The sequence below is a fragment of the Brienomyrus brachyistius genome, chromosome 9 (genome assembly GCF_023856365.1).
Source record: "Brienomyrus brachyistius isolate T26 chromosome 9, BBRACH_0.4, whole genome shotgun sequence".
Lineage (NCBI taxonomy): Eukaryota > Metazoa > Chordata > Actinopteri > Osteoglossiformes > Mormyridae > Brienomyrus > Brienomyrus brachyistius.
The window spans coordinates 28,565,364-28,582,412 of record NC_064541.1 but is presented as its reverse complement, the minus strand read 5'-3'; the positions used below and the strand labels follow the sequence as shown (position 1 = coordinate 28,582,412).

The 17,049-nt window shown below is 42.9% G+C and overlaps 1 protein-coding gene across 1 annotated transcript; it reads left to right on the top strand.

The window, feature by feature from the left end:
* The first annotated feature begins 9,845 nt into the window (after nucleotides 1–9,845).
* LOC125749175 (regulator of G-protein signaling 20-like) lies at nucleotides 9,846–16,183 on the top strand. Its single transcript, XM_049026159.1, has 5 exons — nucleotides 9,846–9,984; nucleotides 12,245–12,377; nucleotides 13,454–13,540; nucleotides 14,347–14,581; nucleotides 14,904–16,183. The coding sequence occupies exons 2-5, from the start codon at nucleotides 12,259–12,261 to the stop codon at nucleotides 15,096–15,098; spliced, it is 636 nt and encodes a 211-aa protein (XP_048882116.1). The 5' UTR covers nucleotides 9,846–9,984; nucleotides 12,245–12,258; the 3' UTR covers nucleotides 15,099–16,183.
* The last annotated feature ends 866 nt before the right edge of the window (nucleotides 16,184–17,049 follow it).

Genomic DNA, 17,049 nt, shown 5'->3' with positions numbered 1-17,049 from the left:
TGTACTCGGTAGATTTGTGATTCGTAACTGCAGCATTCATCCCCGAAATGGTGGTACGGTATCATAATAAACACAGTGCACCAGGAAATGGGTTACCAAAACTGCCAAAGAGGAAGAAAAGTTTCCTCGAAATGTGTTATTTTTCTCTCTCTGTCCAGCAGCCCTGATACTTTACCACCACGTGTGTTTGCAAGGACAACAAATCTTGAGGCCAGGTGAAACAGTGCAGACTCCATCTGATAGGAGGTTACAAAGTAATAATTCACGTTACTGATGAGATGCGGTGAATTTGTGCAAAAGACGAGTCTATATGAGGGTATTCAATTGGCAAGGAGTTAGGAGTGTATTAATGCAAAGTCTATAAGGAGTGCAAGAAGAGGTTTTATAAAAAAGAAAAATAGGAGGCTGTAATGTTCTGCCTCTGATAGTGAACTGTGTAGATGACCAATGGCTTTAATGCGTCAGCTATCCTGATAGGGCAGGGGTAGGGATCCTGATCCATGGAGAGCCGGTGTGTGTGCGGGTTTTTGGGATGGCCTCTCAATCAGCCAATAACAGTGGATTCCAAGGACTGGAGTTGAGAATCGCTGCTTTATTATTGGCTGACAGAGGTCATCCCAAAAACCCGCACCGGCTCTCCATGGATCAGGTTCCCTACCCCTGACATAAACAAGCAAAATGTTGCCCTAAGTATACTGTGAGTGCAGATTTAAAATGTACTGTAAATGAAAATGATAGCTTATGCAGAATGAACTTTGCAGTTTATTAAAATGTGTAAATTAACACATTACTTATGTTATTTAATTTACTGTTGAACATGGCACTTAAGATAAAATGCTTTACTGTGGTAATTGTCATTTCTATATTCATTCATTCATTTATTTAACGCTGCCTGGGAAAGGTGTATGCTTGAAGCAGTTGAAGGTATGGTACATGTGTATGTGTGTACACATGATCAGGACTGTAACGCCTCATTCTGAACCAGGAAAAACACCGAAGATGTAAATGTGAGAGTCTTATAGGAGAACAAGACTGTTCTGGTGCTTATACAAAAATAGTGATTAAAATCATCATTTGTCATTTTCTCATACGTGATTTTCCATTTATTATACTGAACTCATTTTGGAACACTGAACGGGATGCCACTTCATCACTGGGAACTCTGGGCAAACCAGTTCAGGAGTGCCTAGATGAATCCCACATGAACAAAGGGAACACATGTGTAAGCGGCATAGGCAGGACAACCCGACAGCTGCAGCAAACCATGCATCTGTGAAAACAGAGATAAAAATACTCAAACTGAAAAGTCATTAGATCATTGTAATTAATTCATTAAGCCTGAAATGTTTTGCCAAAGAATTAATCAGCTGTACATCACGACAGAGAGGGCTGTGCAGAAGCAGGTGCTCAGGCAGTCATATAGTAACGGGGACAGTGTGACCGTAAACGTGCCTGTCCCACAGAGTAAGACTCATTCAGTTCATACGACTCCCGCGGTCCCGCTGTGAAGCCTGTGTTACAGACTACATCATATTGGTATTTCATTTTGTTAAAATTCTGGAATGTCACGCTGCAAATATCATCCCCATATATTATGCAGGGCTCAGTGAAGCAAAGGTGGACCACAGAGACATATCCTTATCAACTCTAGACAGCAGGGAACGTAATTGCAAATCACATATCAAGCCTGGGACACACTAGTAAACATACATTCTTGAACTAAGTTTAGGTAAGGACATGTATTGATGAGCTTCTAACATTATTCTAAGCAGGCTCTTAGGCGGAACTAGTTATAGACTCATTGTACCACAATCAAGTGTAATGCCAGACTGGCTAACTGGGAGAATTCCTGGTAAGTCACCCATGTTGCTGGCTGGTGATGAGGGTCGAGGAAGCCATAATTTAACGTTTGTGCGTTACATTAATTCTGGCGATCCCAACCCTTACTCAAGCTTGTGGGATTGAGAACCACCGAGCTTACTCGAGTTCTGTCCCGTGTCACGCCACGATAGACAGACGATCCGCGTAATGACAGAACACAAAGGGAGGACCAGAAAGGTAAAGGGACCATGAGGGGATAAAACAAAACAGGTCAAAGAGGAACTAACAAACGGACCACAAAAAAACAACAGAAAAAGCACAACTAATACATGGGGGGGCAAGCAAGGAGCATAGCACTAAATGACGGGGCAACTAACACATAGTAACAACCACCAGGCACCAAGTATACACAATCTGAGAACAGCGCAAAACTGGGCACAAGACTGGAAAACCAAAATGTCCAACCAAGAGACAGACTGAGGGCAAGGTACGTAAATGCACAACAATAACGACTACATGAGGGGCAGGCCAAAGCAATTAACCAAACACTAGGGTTAGGAACAAGACACGGGTGAGGGCGTTTTAATCCTCTAAGCAAAACTAGAAAACAATGGTAAATAAATACTGCTAAAACAGACAGGGGATAAGGAACCATAACACAAATAGATTATTTCTTTAGATTTTTGATCTAACAGTCAAAATAACATAGTTGAGGCTGGTCTCTGGCCTGCCTTGAACTCTGAACAGGAGGAAAGTCTGGATGGAAAGCCACCTGTGGCACTAAGCGGGGTTACTGGCATATCGGGGTAGCTTATCAGATTTAAGGTACCACAGTTTAAACGGACTTCAAATTCATTCAGTTACATTTTTCCTGACTACCTTAAATTCAAGAAATTACCCCGATAAGTCAGTCATCCCGCTTCGTAGTACAGGCCCCACTTTAGCCCAGGCAAACACCTGGAAAATAAACGGAAATGGAATGACCAGGGACACCCGCTGGCCAAACAAGGGAATGACACATGGACCAGTGCAGGACAGGAATCATTCCCAACAGTCCCAAACTCACATATGCAGATACACAAGTATTGGCAGCTTCCTTTGTAGAGTCCGGTCTGGCATTTGACATTGCTGGGTTGATTGCTGGGTCAGCCCAGCCCTGAACCTAGGTGTGATCGCCTGACAGCCTCAAGCAAACCCATCTGACCTGTCAAACACATTTGATGCACATAAGTGGTTTGCTTTGGATGGGTCTGATGTGTCCTTGTCAGTGGATAAAGTACCTGCTTGGTTTGACTCCCCATAAACACTAGGATGCAACTGTGACTAACCAGAGCATGTGTCACATTGCAAGACCTCTAGTGTATTTCTAACGGATTTTCCTATATGGACAGGATATTGGGACTGTCAAGATGTGTGAACTGCAAAAAGATGTTACATCACAGAGATAGAGATTCTGCTGAATTGGATACTGACCTACAAAAAATACCAGACATGTGTGTTTTCAGGATCTTTCCTGATTCTCTAGACAGTAGTTGCCTTAAGCTTGTCACTCCTGGCCTGATCTCAGTTTCTTCTGCTGATGCATGGAAAATGATGTCAGTGTTTGCCAAGATGTGTCACAGATGCACGTCTGATGAGGGCATCACAGCTGGAAATTGTCAAAAAAAAAAAGTACTGGTCCAAAGGTAGGGCATGCTGTTGGCCGAGCAGCTGAAAGCGGAAACGCGTTTCTCACAGAAACACTGGCAGCCATTTTTCACTGTTTACAGCAGACAGCAAAGAAGGTGGTTCAAATGGCCGTCATTTCCTTTGCATTGATGCTTCCCTATGTGCCTCTATTCTGACCAAGGTTGGGAGTGAGAATTTAAAGTGATCTCATTCACAAACTGCTGAGAGTGGCCTCAAAGTCAGGGATGACCTTATCAGCTCATGGTAAATGACAGAACAGTGAGATCCAACAGGATTGTGGGTAACATGCTGTGTTCATTGCCACCATGAGTAAAGCAGAAATGACTGCAAATGATTCAGATAATGCTTGTGGTCAACAATGGCAGGAAACTTCCCCCATTTCATGTAATGCTTGGTCACAAAGGCCTTTCTGTGCATATAATACGACAAAACGGCCTGACTGACAGGACTACATGCAGATTTAATGCAAAATTGCTCATGATTGATTAACATTCTAAGGTTTTTAGCACAACTTATTGTGTACCCATCCATAACAGGTGCTGTAGAAAGCCGTCTTGTCAGGTGAAAACTACATACATCTGTGGTTGCTTTAAAATTTCACTTTGTCGCAGCAGTAAGCTTAGAGTTGGGGAACCACTGCTTAGAAGACACGGTTACCCCACTCAGGGAAATATTTGATAAACTAAACACAAAACGCACACAGGTCCGTTATACCAGGCAGTGAGAGACGTAATTCCATTTACAGTCTAACAAATCAACAAACACAGTCTTCACTAAAAATAAATAAATAAATAAAAAACAAACAAATTCAAAGCTGGTGCACACTGGATGAAAGATTGATCAGTTAGGCAGAGGACGGCGTCCCAGAACAAAAACACTACAATTCCCGTACGCACACACACATGCAAATCCTGTGCCATACAACTGCACACAACACAAGGCACCGCCACATCATAAAAACCAATCGAGTACACAAATGGGCACATGCATGATCATAAAATTACAGACCAAAATTACGGGCGAGTTTATATAAAACCCCATTATTAATTCGCCTGGTACCAGCGTTTACCCGAAACAACGCATACATGATCACAAGCAGTAGAATACGATTAAGCTAAAACAAAGTTGAGCAAACAAACCAACTGCTGCCTACAATACAGTAGCTTCCAACGAGTCCATGTTACGCAGATCTACAAAATAAGCAATTATCTTAAACAGCCGCGAGAGAGTAACCTGCAGCAGCAAGGGAGGACGCGGAGAAACCGCCTGCATACCTGTGACCATAGGGGAAGTCAGGTGACCGGAAGCGCAACGTGCCAACGTAAGGTGCCCCCTCCAAACGCCACGGGCCTTTATAGGGTGCCCACCTCTAAATACGGTAATCATACGGAAATTTAAAGGGACAACTGCCTAAAATGGCTAACACGTTCAATCTGCCACAACTTCATATTTACAAAATGAAGGATGCCAGAACTGTACTGTTAAGAAATTCTGAATAAGTAGTTATGGAACATGGGCATATGAATGCATTATCTGATAATAATAGACACTTTATTGATCTCTGTGGGGAAATTAGCAGCCCATGAAGACCAGCCACTTGTTAGGGCACCCAGGGAGGGAGGTGGTTAAGGGTCTTACTCAAGGAGCTGCAGATGTGCTGAAACTAGGTTTGAACCAGTGACCTTCTGGTTAGAGACATTTAGGCATAGCCCACTGAGCCACACGCTACCTTGCAGAGCCAGCCCCTTCCTGAGACCCAAACCAGATTTCTCCAAGTTCCAGGCTAATGTCCTAAATTCCTACTGGCAGTTGTCCTCCAGTGCTTCAAGAAACGTCCGACTGCAGCAAGGCAGTGAGTTGCTCTCCAGCCACCTAGCTGGCTGGCTCTGGCAGCCCCTCGACCCACATCTTTTGCATGTGTTGAAAATTGTGCGAGTTTTCATTTTCTGCATGATATCTCTTGCCTGAATGGCAGATGGAGTGAGAGTGGGGGCATCGCCCAGCCCTGACTGCTGACATGTCGCTGTGCAAGGCCACATGCCTCCACCCTGCATGGTGTCCCGCACTGAAGGGGATCGTAACCGTCATGCTACACGCGCAGGTGCCCCTGGTGCATGTGCTTCATTCCTGCAGTTATTTTTACTTTCCAAAGTGTTTTGCTCGATGACATTTGGTCGCTTGTGGACACTGCAGCCCAGAAAGGAGCTAATCTCATAGAGAAGTATTACAGCATAGCAAAAGCAATAAAGCTGTTCACTATAAAAGAGATTATAAAACTAAAGCTGGTGGCTTTTTCGCAGCACTGACTTCACTAAATGTCATATAACTTCGCGATCCTGCCATACACTGACATTTTTGTCTGTAAACATTCAGTCCTACTAACAGAATGACTAGTTTTAGGGCAATATTTCAGTCCTTTTCACACGCATCTAAAAGCACGCCATTCATTTAATACAAATTAATTTACACTGTTAAGATTTTACTTTCCTCAATTGTGCGAAAACCTCTCCATTTTTTATTAGGGGTCATCAAAGAGCTTTGGATATTTGTATTTCAGCAGTGAAAGCAAAACTTGTTGCCTATTCAAGTATTTTGCACATGTAATGGAGAAAAAAACAGGTGAACTGAAGAATAATGACCTTTTTTCAGTTTAAAGGTAAGACAATGTGGATTTACCCTCACAATTCTGATCTCGGTGTTAACCTATTTAACAGTATGTGAGTGTGCAGATGTTTAAGGGTGTACAGCACCATTTGCTTACAAAATTTAAACAGGCCATAAAATTAACCCAGAGTATGAACTGCACATTTTTTTGTCATTCAGTGTCAAATCGGATGCTAAAATATTTGCATTTGCGAATCCATCTCGCAATACCTTGTCCAGTGCAGGCAGACTCAACCCTATCCCAGGGAGCACAGGGGCAAGTTAGAGACACCAACTAGCTTTATTGTGGCACGGAACCAGAGACAACCCATGCAGTAGAGGGAAAATGCCTCATACTCTGACCGGAGGCATGATGAAGCTCCAGTTCTACAGGTACAAGGCAATGCTGCTACCCATGGAACTAATGTTTCCTAACCCCGTCTTCAGGGTCCAGGTTTCTGCTCCCTCCTAGCTCCCAGCCAGACAGTCCACATTTTTGCTCCCTCCTAGCTCCCAGCCAGACAGTCCACATTTTTGCTCCCTCCTAGCTCCCAGCCAGACAGTCCACATTTTTGCTTTTTATTTAAAACATGGACTGTCTTGGGTTCCCCGAGGACCAGATTGGGAAATACTGCACTAAACAAACGTGTTTATTTATTGGCCGTCTTAATATGAAAAGATATTGTTTGTGTGTTGATATTGCTGCTACACCGCCTTGAAACATGAAAAATGCCTTCAGTCACACCAAATGAAATATCTTAAATATCATAAGCGTTCCAGTAATGGGCTAGTCAAGCACAATTTCACCACTCTGTAGGTGATAAAAATATATACATACAGGTACACTACCAGTCAAAAGTTTGGACCAAGGAGAGTGATAGAGTGTCACATGACCAGACCACCAGACTTAAACACTGTAGAAATGTAGTTTTAAAGGAGTCAGAGAGTGATCAGAGAGTGGGGGTGTCAGAAATAGGGGGGCGCCACCCAGCAAAAAATAAAAGGTCCTTATCTTTTATTATGAATGAGGCCAATTCGTTGCGTGTGCAAAGTGCAAAGATTGTTGTCCTGTATCAGACAAACTCATTTTATCATATGGATCAATTATTATGGTTATTGGTGAAACTGTACCCTAAACAGTGTTAGTCTAATTTTCAATGATTATTCATCCATCCATCCATTTTCCGAATGGGGGGGTCCAGAGCCTATCCCGGAAGCAATAGGCACAAGGCAGAGAACAACCCAGGATGGGGGGCCAGCCCATTGCAGGGCACATTCACGCACCATTCACTCACACATGCACACCTACTTGCAATTTAGTAACTCCAATTAGCCTCAGCATGTTTTTGGACTGTGGGGGGAAACCGGAGTACCTGGAGGAAACCCCAGGACGACATGGGGAGAACATGCAAACTCCACACACATGTGACCCAGGCGGAGACTCGAACCCGGGTCCCAGAGGTGTGAGGCACCACCATGACGCCCCCATGATTATTCAAAAATAATTAAAAAATCTCCCTAACATCGCATCCTTTCACGATGTAACTATTGCATGCGTGCCCATCGCAATGCCACGATTTACATCCCCCCCCCACCCACCATCAGGGCAAATTTGGGCCCTCCCAATGTCAAATTCCTTCCAAAACACCTGCCAGAGAGTAAAGGAAGAGCAGCCGATGAGTGCTAAGCATATGTGTGAACTCTCAGCTGGAAAAGCATCCCAGGAGGCCACCTCATGGAACTGACAGGGGAGACTGCAGGGTCACCCAGTCCCTTGAGCACCTGGGATTAAGGGTCCAATGGTGGGATCATTCTGGTGGTCCAGGGTTTTGAACCACCAATCTGGTTTTGAACCAGTCCCCCCCCCCCCCCCAAAAGAAAAAAAAATTTGGAGTTTAACACTGCTTTGTTCAGTGTGCAATTCCATGTATAATTCCATATAAATACCTTTCTGTGGGTAAGTGTCTCCAAAGTTTTGACTGTTGACTGCACATATAAAATTCATGCGGTCCATCGTGGAAAAGAGAAATAAATAGAATCCTAATTGCATTTTGACATTTAAAGTGGCAATCAGTGAAAGAATTAGCATGGGGGTCGTAAATCGCACAGGTGCAGCATGGGAACAAGTCGCGGCCAGGGCTGGAAATTATAGGTAGTTAGTTACCTTGGTGACAATCTCAGGTAATTAGCTACAAGCATAGTTGAAAGTGCTTCTTGTTCAATTACCGAAGGAAACGTTCTCTCCATTTGGGATAACAATCAGTTTGTTAAGGAATAGGAAGATTGCCTGTGAGAGGCGATGTGCTCTCGATTTGTGTTGACATTCTGAGTACATTAACGATATATTTGATTAGGGAAAGATTACTGTTGTCTTTTTTAACCCATGTTGCGGTCTTTTCAGTCGAACAATTAAAATTTCCATATTGTATTTATTATTGCTGTCTGGTACTTCCAGTGTTTCTTGAGGAAAACAGCGAAGTCTTCATATCGTTTATGAATCCAGCAGTAGTTGGCTAAGCCTGAGATAAATGCACACTGCTGTGATTTAGAGGATATTGCTGCTTGAATACTGAGCAATTTACTTTCCTTGATATTGTTGAAGATGAAGATACATATTAGGAGATGCTGTATGTATTTCCAATCTAAGTATTTGCTGCTCATAATTTTCTTCAGAAGGGTGATGTTATTCACCTAAACCAGTATACAGTCCTGTATTGCAAAAGCAAACCATTTGCAAAGACTCGTAACTATCAGAGCTTTTTAAGCACAGTACAACAAATACTTTTTGCTCAACAGCCACCAGTTGTTAAAATTAATAACTGTGACCGTGTGACTTTAAAAGGTGTGTAAAAGGTATATATGTCCAGCAAACTGTACTGAGTTCATTTGATTTGCTTGAACTACTGTACAGTATGTGACTAACCCCCAAACTCTTTTGATAACTGAGTAAAATGGGTAGCACAAGTTAAATGAGTAAGATACCGTCAAAGATTTTATTCTGGAAGACATTTGTCAAGCAGTGTTGATAAATTTAATGTAAGAGAATAGCATTTGGCTTCTGTTTAGGTACCTCAAAACTACCATTAATCAGGGGTAAGCTTTAACTGACCAGCTCAAAATGAAGCTCCAGTTTCAAACGTGGAGAAACTTCGCCATCTTGTGGCTAACTTTTGACCTGAGACACATAAACCACTGGATACTGCTGATCGTACGATTTAGGAAAATTTAAAAGATAGTACAACATAATTTGATGTGCAGAGTAAGTGGGATATGATTTATTTATGCATGCAAAGGAAGACAAAAAGACAGCCGGCGTAAGAGAATGTTTACATTTAATGTAATTTCATAAACAGTAATTATAATTTCGAAAACACAAGTGTGCATTTGCGAAATATGGCTATTTGTTTATAATATGCATTTTAACTAAAGCGAAACCAGACGTTCTTGAATATATTATCATAATTACGATTATAAATATTTATAAATATATTCACACATCTGAAAACCGCATAACAACCCACTTTGAAATATTAGATAACTCGCGCGAATAAAGCTTTATTCTTCAAACTGCTAGCTTGCATCAAGCAGCCCATAAAGGTTCGTACGATTTATCCGTGCATAAATCAGGCACCGATTATTGAAAAATCACACGGAGTTCTGGTGGTCGTGCAAGGTGGGGCGCATGCGTGAATCGGCTCCGCTATCCCCCGGCATCTATTTGATTGTGTAAGGGAGGTTTTCCTGATTTCAAATATATATAAAAACATGCAATCCACTTATTTAACCAGGATTAAATGACCGCACAGCGCCGCTGCATTTGAATTGAGCGTTGTAAGTACATTTTCCCGAAAACTTCTCGATTTTTGTGAAATCTTTGTAGAACAGGTCCCTGAATGGTTACCACCCGGTATAGCGGTTAATTTTGCAATAATATGGGGAGCTGCAAATCACTGACGAATTGTGATGAGGTGGGTTGTGTATTTCAGATGTTGTCGCATTCTGTATGTATACTATGTTCCTTATTGCACGAAGACACGTTTTTCCTGTCCAATGGTACAGGTGTTACCATTTAGGTAAAAGCTTCTATTAATTAGTCTTTTCCTGGGTTGTTTTTGGGATGCAGAAACTATTATTATTATTATTATTATTATTATTATTTTCTCGATCTGATCGATTTTAGGGTAAAGTCCTCGATTTGGTACCGCACGAGTCAGCAGGAAACTTCTTCCTTAGATGTACGTTATGTTTAGCGCTCTATATATATAACGCTTTGAAAAATAAGACAATAAAATTAAGTTCAATTAATTCTCACATTGATAACATCCAAGTCTCCATAATGATGACAAATAACAGCATCAGTATGTTTTGCATTACCGAAATTAATATCACTTTCTTCGCTCCCAAAGTTGAACTTCCTTTTGAAACCAGTAAGTCAAATCACCTGGGTTCTGGACAGCTGGTTCTGAACAGCTGTAATGGATTATTTAACTAACCAATAAGTTTACTGGTACATTGTAACACACGGTCTGCTGGTTAAAGTAGGAAACCCAGTAAAATTAATTGAAAATTTGGACCTCTTCTGAAGGATAATGGGCTTATTCATTTTTATATAAAAAGATAATGCTGAAATGTAATGAGCACTTCGCCAAATTCCTTTATCATTACACTAAATTCCAGGAATTGTTGCCTGATATATCCTTACAGTATGTTTGCCTGGTAATAGAGTGGTTATGCTGTATTGAACAGTTGTTGGGTATCCTTTGCTGAAAGTGCAGTGTCAAATGTGCAGTTCAGTTGGGGGGTGGTTAGCTGGCTCACGTACTTCAAATTCCAAATTTCATGGCTAAGATTTTTCAAATGAAGTAGGCATTGCATTTTCTGATTAACGTTATTAAGACTTGGACATGGGGGCGGCATGGTGGTGCAGTGGTTAGCACTGTCGCCTCACACCTCTGGGACCCGGGTTCGAGTCTCCGCCTGGGTCACATGTGTGCGGAGTTTGCATGTTCTCCCCGTGTCGTCGTGGGGTTTCCTCCGGGTACTCCGGTTTCCCCCCACAGTCCAAAAACATGCTGAGGCTAATTGGAGTTGCTGAATTGCCCGTAGGTGTGCATGTGTGAGTGAATGGTGTGTGAGTGTGCCCTGCGATGGGCTGGCCCCCCATCCTGGGTTGTTCCCTGCCTTGTGCCCATTGATTCCGGGATAGGCTCCGGACCCCCCGCGACCCAATAGGATAAGCGGTTTGGAAAATGGATGGATGGATGGAAGACTTGGACATCCCAAGCATTTTGACTCTTGCCTGGTGCAGGGTGATGTAACTACGATTTTTGTACACTGACTAGATGTAATATGTCAGCGTACACATGCATGCATCCCGGTTCTGTATCTGTGTGTGAATATTTTTGTGGAAAAGTTTTGCCATCTGCAATTTTTGTGGTATAGATCATTAGTCTAATCTTGTCAAATTGGAGGCCAATTTTAAACCTCCCGAATTGTAGCTATACTCCACCACTGTGTATCGTCCTAGAAGCGTTTCTTGCACTAGGTAGTTGTGTAGCTTGTGGTAAGCCGAAGTCAGAATGGTCACATTGCATATCTTATGAAGTATGTCTGTATATCACCTGACAAAGAACATGCAGGAGAAGTGGGTTTGACTAAAGTTAGCTGACCTGCTTTCAGAGGTATTAGCAAGCATGCGTGTGTGTTTCTTGCTGTCTGTGTGTAGTGTCACGGATTACAGATGTGAGTTATGACATCGCTTCTTACATACAAGTCTGGTTGCCTGCATGTGCATCTTTGTATTTGTGTGTGTGGGCTTTGGAATAGGAGGGAAAGTGTATCCCCTGATGTTAATTTGGTTTCATTCATGCATTGTGTCCCTCTCAGTATAAAACTCTCTCCTCCATCATTGTTTTGATTGTGGGACCACTGTGGACAAATTTAGGAAAAATGTCCTCGCACAAATGGTAATGGAGGTGTTTTTAAGTAAAATAATATGCAAAAAGTCTTTTTTTGTTGGATTGGTTTGGTTGCAGCGGTGTCATCAGTCACATTAAAACAGTGATGGGACTGTGAATGTATGTGGTTGCAGATGTGCAGGCTGCGATGAGGCGTCGCTTGTCTCACCAGGATGTGGGGGCCCTGCCGTCCTGCAGCAGCAGCCCTGAAACCTCACCCTGCAACTGCGCATTGCACCCCCGCTGCCTCTGCTGGAGCTGCTGCTGGTGAGTGACAGCAGGAAATTTGAGGGGAGGGACTTGGAGACGACCAAAGACAGGTGGGCTGCTCCAGGAATGACAACGTGGTTAAGCAGTGGATACAAGTGCACTGGTCTCTGCTGTAACGGCGGCTTTGCCTCTTTCCCCCTTCTCCTTGGCCAGTGATTTCCATTGAGACTGTAGTATTCTTTCTGAAGGGATCCTTGTAGGAACGGATTCGGATTGATGCTAGTATCTCTTTAAACAGCAACAGTTAATCATAAATGCATTCTGAATAACACACTGGCCATCCCAGGGAACAGTGAAAGATGAACATCTTACATAAGATGAATATCTTACATTTCACATCAAATCAATGGCTTGTTTCATCTCCACAAACACGGTCTTAAGCGTGCTGTTTACTCAGACTCACATATAGCCCTTTCGATAAGCAGATGCTGCAGGATGAGTATACTGTGAGACTAAAAGCCACAGATGGAGGATGACATTCAGACCAGAAATGTATAAAATTATGTAGAAATCAAAAACAACGACCATTTTATTTAAAGTAGTTTGTCTAGGCAGATGTTTTTATAAGAGTGCAACAGAAACAGTATTCTGTGCTTTGAATTCACAGCTGTGGCCTTTGGACACAGTTTACAAAGAAACCAGGGACCTTTGGCTCAGTGCATGTAGAGAAGGTTCTCTCTACAACATCTGTCACCATGTGTGGGCAGAAGGCCTGGAAGTCCTCCCTTCTATCCATTTTCTGTACTCGCTTGTCCAGTACAGGGCCACAGTGAGCCTGGGGCTCTTCCCAGGAACCATGGGGCACGAGGCAGAAATACTGGTGCAACACTGTGCACATGATCACACTTTCACACACACTAAGTACAATTCAGAAACATCAATCCGTTTGACTGCTTATGGGAGGAAACCAGCACTGCAGAGGCACTCAGGGGCAGGACTCCAGCCCCCAGTGAAACAGTTATTCCGCCATCTGTGTGCCATCGTGTGGCTTCACCAGTCTCTGACATTCCAGCTGTGGCTGCGTGTGCACACAGGGGCTGACAGCTGTCCGCACATGTGTGTGTATCTGCCAGTCTAGCATCAAGGAGCCGGGAGCAGACCTGCAGCAGGAGAGACTCCAACCTGTCCTCTCTGGGAAGCCTGCAGAGGACTGATGAGAGGTAAAAATACACGCTCACACATGTCGGGCATACCTATTCCTTATGGGGACCGCTCATTCACTTCTATGGGAAAAATGCTAACGCTAACTACAGTACGACAACCTTAACCCCCACCCAGCCCTAGCCATAACCATAAGTAACCAAATGAGATACAAAATTGCATTTTTAGGTTTTTCATAGCAATCACCGATTTTTATAAAAAAAAAAAAAACTGATATTTATCACGTTTTTCCATAAGGATAGATATACCCGCTCTCTCTCTCACACACACACACCTGCAGGGGAAAGTACTGTACAGGCCTGCACTCATAACCACCCAAGCAAACCCTATCAACCTCCCACATGCAAATGATGACTGACATAGACCCGCTCCTATTAATATGGTGTATCCTCCCATGTAAAATAACCATGTAATCAGTCGGGGCTGCTGGGCTCGGTGGGCATGTCCTGTTGGTGCAATTATATGAACGTTTCCCACAGGTGGACATTTCAGGTCCCAAAAGTAAAAATCCAGACCAAGATTTTGTTTCAACCAACCAGTTGAGTATAAAGAGTTACAGTCATAAACCGCTCAACTGGTTGGTTGAGACAAGATCTTGGTCTGGATTTTTACTTTCTGGACATGAAATGTCCACCTCTGACATTTTCACTTGACCCACTTGTTCTTGGATTGTGCCCATAGAGAGCTGGGGGTCACATTTGAACTTGCAGCACTAAAGGCGGTAATTCTTCTCAATGCTAGTTTAAACCGTACAATCCATATTGGATTGTTGGACTAAGCATGTGACTATTTGTGTGTGCATCAGTGGCAGGCTGAGCTTGACTGAGGTGTCCTCCTGGGCCTTGTCCTTCACCGCGCTCATGGAGAGTCCTGCAGGCCGCCGTATCTTCATGGATTTCCTGTGCTCTGAGCACAGTGATGAGAACATGCTCTTCTGGCAAGCGTGTGAGAGCCTGAAGACCGAGACCCGGCGGACAGCCATTGGAGAGAGGGCTAAGCAGATCTACCTGGATTACATCTCTATCCTCTCACCCAAGGAGGTGAAGTGCAACTTCTGGATTCCTGAACCACCACATTTGCATTTCACTGTTTTATCCCTTTTATATTTCAGTCATTATCTTGAGTGACACAAGAAGTAGGGAAACATATGCTTCATTATTCATCAATATGGTTGCACAGTTGTGGATAAACAGCATGGAAGTTCTGTATCTGATGCCATAATCACTGATCTATGACAAAATCAGAATGGCATCACAATAGTGACTTTTAACTGGAGCGGAATGTAGCACAGTTGACCATTTTGTAGTCAAAGAACTTAATGACATTTAGAATCACTGGATATGTCGCTGCATTGATCCACAGGTCAGCATCGACGCCACAGTGCGGGAGACCATCAACGGTAACATGGCGGCACCCACAGTTCACATCTTTGATGACGCCCAAGCTCAGATTTATGCCCTGATGCACCGTGACTCCTACCCCAGGTTCCTTAACTCCTTACTCTACCAGTCCCTGCTACAAAGCCTGGGACCTGTAAGTCCAACTTCCAACACCTAGGGGTCAACAGTCTGCTGCAATCCCTGACAGCCAGCTGGTAGACCAGCCTCTGCTTGGTGCAGACAACACTGACGCTGGCACTCGGTCAGGCGGGTCTTCTTAGGGAGAACACTGCAGGAGAAATACATACAACTTAAGGGTTTATGTACCTTTGATCCGTTTGTATTAGGATAAGTCTCCCAGACTTCAGATCTGAAAGGAGTTTCCAAGGCCTTCAAAGAAGACTGTCTGAAGGAGAGGTTTAATTCAGTTGGTTAGTTTACAAAGAACATGCAGATGGTGCAGCACTTTGCTAGGATGTCTCTGGAGGGAATGCTGGAAAAATGACCCATGCACCTTTTACGTGCCCAGGCTTTGCAGAACTATGAGTTCACGTTTGTGCAAGAGGCAAATGGAATCAGATGTACCAACAAAACAACAACAGAGATGATTCTATATAGTCTCCCATATCTCTGACCTGTGGTATTCTAACAGTTCTTTATAAAGCCATCTGTGTCACAAGTGTCTTAAGTCACTGCACAATGTTTAATACTTGTCCAGTGATTGATTTCGTGTGGAAAGATGCTTTGAGGGTTACCCCCCCACCATTGTACCTCTTGGTGTTGAAGGCTAATGTGGGCGGGTCTTCATTGCTGTAATTTTTCTTAGTGAAAAATTGTTCACAATTGTTCATTGTGAAAGTGGCTTCAGTAGGGGACCTCAATAGAAAGGTGTGATAGAAATGCTGTTGATTTTGTAATGTCGATATAAAGAAGCTTTTGTCCGGGGTCTTTTTTTGTGGTGTAAATGTATGAGGTCTTTATAAATGCTGGGAAACCATATCAGGAGTTTTAGTCGTTATTTGCTCTGTAAGAGAAAGGAATGTAACATTCTAGTTCTGGAATGACATGCCTGGGTTTTGTGGACAACTGGCTGCTTTTTTGAACACATTGTTTGACTTGTCGTGCTTGTTGCTGGCATCTTAGACTGACTGGAAAATAACAGACTGCATGAGAACTCTGTGTTTTTAACAGCGTGGTCCATACCATGAAATAAAAGAGCTTGATTTCCTGCTAGAATATGCTGTGTACCAGCACCCACACAGACATGCACACGCTATAGATTACGCAAGACGTGTATTTTTGGACATCGTAATTTCAAAGGTGCTACCAATTGTGTTATTGAAACAACTTTGCTGCCTAAATATTTTAGCAAAAATAGCGGAGTTATCCGCTCACTCGTAAACGGCTCTCTGTAAACTGGAGACATAATGAAGTATTATTCACAAATATATCAAGTTTCACAGCGATCTGTACTTCAGCTGGGCATTTGGGTGGTGACTGTGCAGGCGGCATACAGTTTACATGCACAATAACTGCTTAGAGCATAGTTCAAATTTCACTTTCCCTGAATGATCTAACAATTGAAGATGATACATGTGTCTAGGCCAGTGTTTTTCAATCTGGTCCTCGGAGACCCCCGACAGTTCACGTTTTTGCAAAAATATGGCAGATAGATGGAAGGGAGCAAAAACGTGGATCCTCCAGGAGTCCTCATGGACTGGGTTGAGAAACAGTGGTCTAGGCTGTTGTTACTGAGGATGATAGTGTTAAGTAAACATTGTTCACAAAAAACATATGGTGTTTGAGCAGTGTGCAGATATACTGTTGAATTATTAGAGAAAACATACAATGTGGGTTTTTTTATTAAATATGCTAAAAGTTCTCTAAAGGATTTAGCACAAACTGAAAGCATCACAGAATAAGTATGGAAAAACATGCACTAATACAGAAGGCATGCAGGCCCAGTGGTTTGTACTGGAACCTCACACAGCTGGGAGTGTGGGTTTGGGCAAAGGTGGAGATTTCAGGTCCAGAGAGTACAAATCCAGACCAAGATTTTGTTTCAACCAACCAGTTAAGTACAAAAAGTCAGTCACACTTCTGCCTCTCATTACCAAAAAACATGTGGT

Coding starts and splice junctions, on each gene's coding strand:
- LOC125749175 (XM_049026159.1), top strand. CDS start 12,259: ATGAGGCGTCGCTTGTCTCACCAGGATGTGGGGGCCCTGCCGTCCTGC. Junction 12,378..13,453: donor CTCTGCTGGAGCTGCTGCTG/GTGAGTGACAGC, acceptor TGTATCTGCCAG/TCTAGCATCAAGGAGCCGGG. Junction 13,541..14,346: donor CTGCAGAGGACTGATGAGAG/GTAAAAATACAC, acceptor TGTGTGCATCAG/TGGCAGGCTGAGCTTGACTG.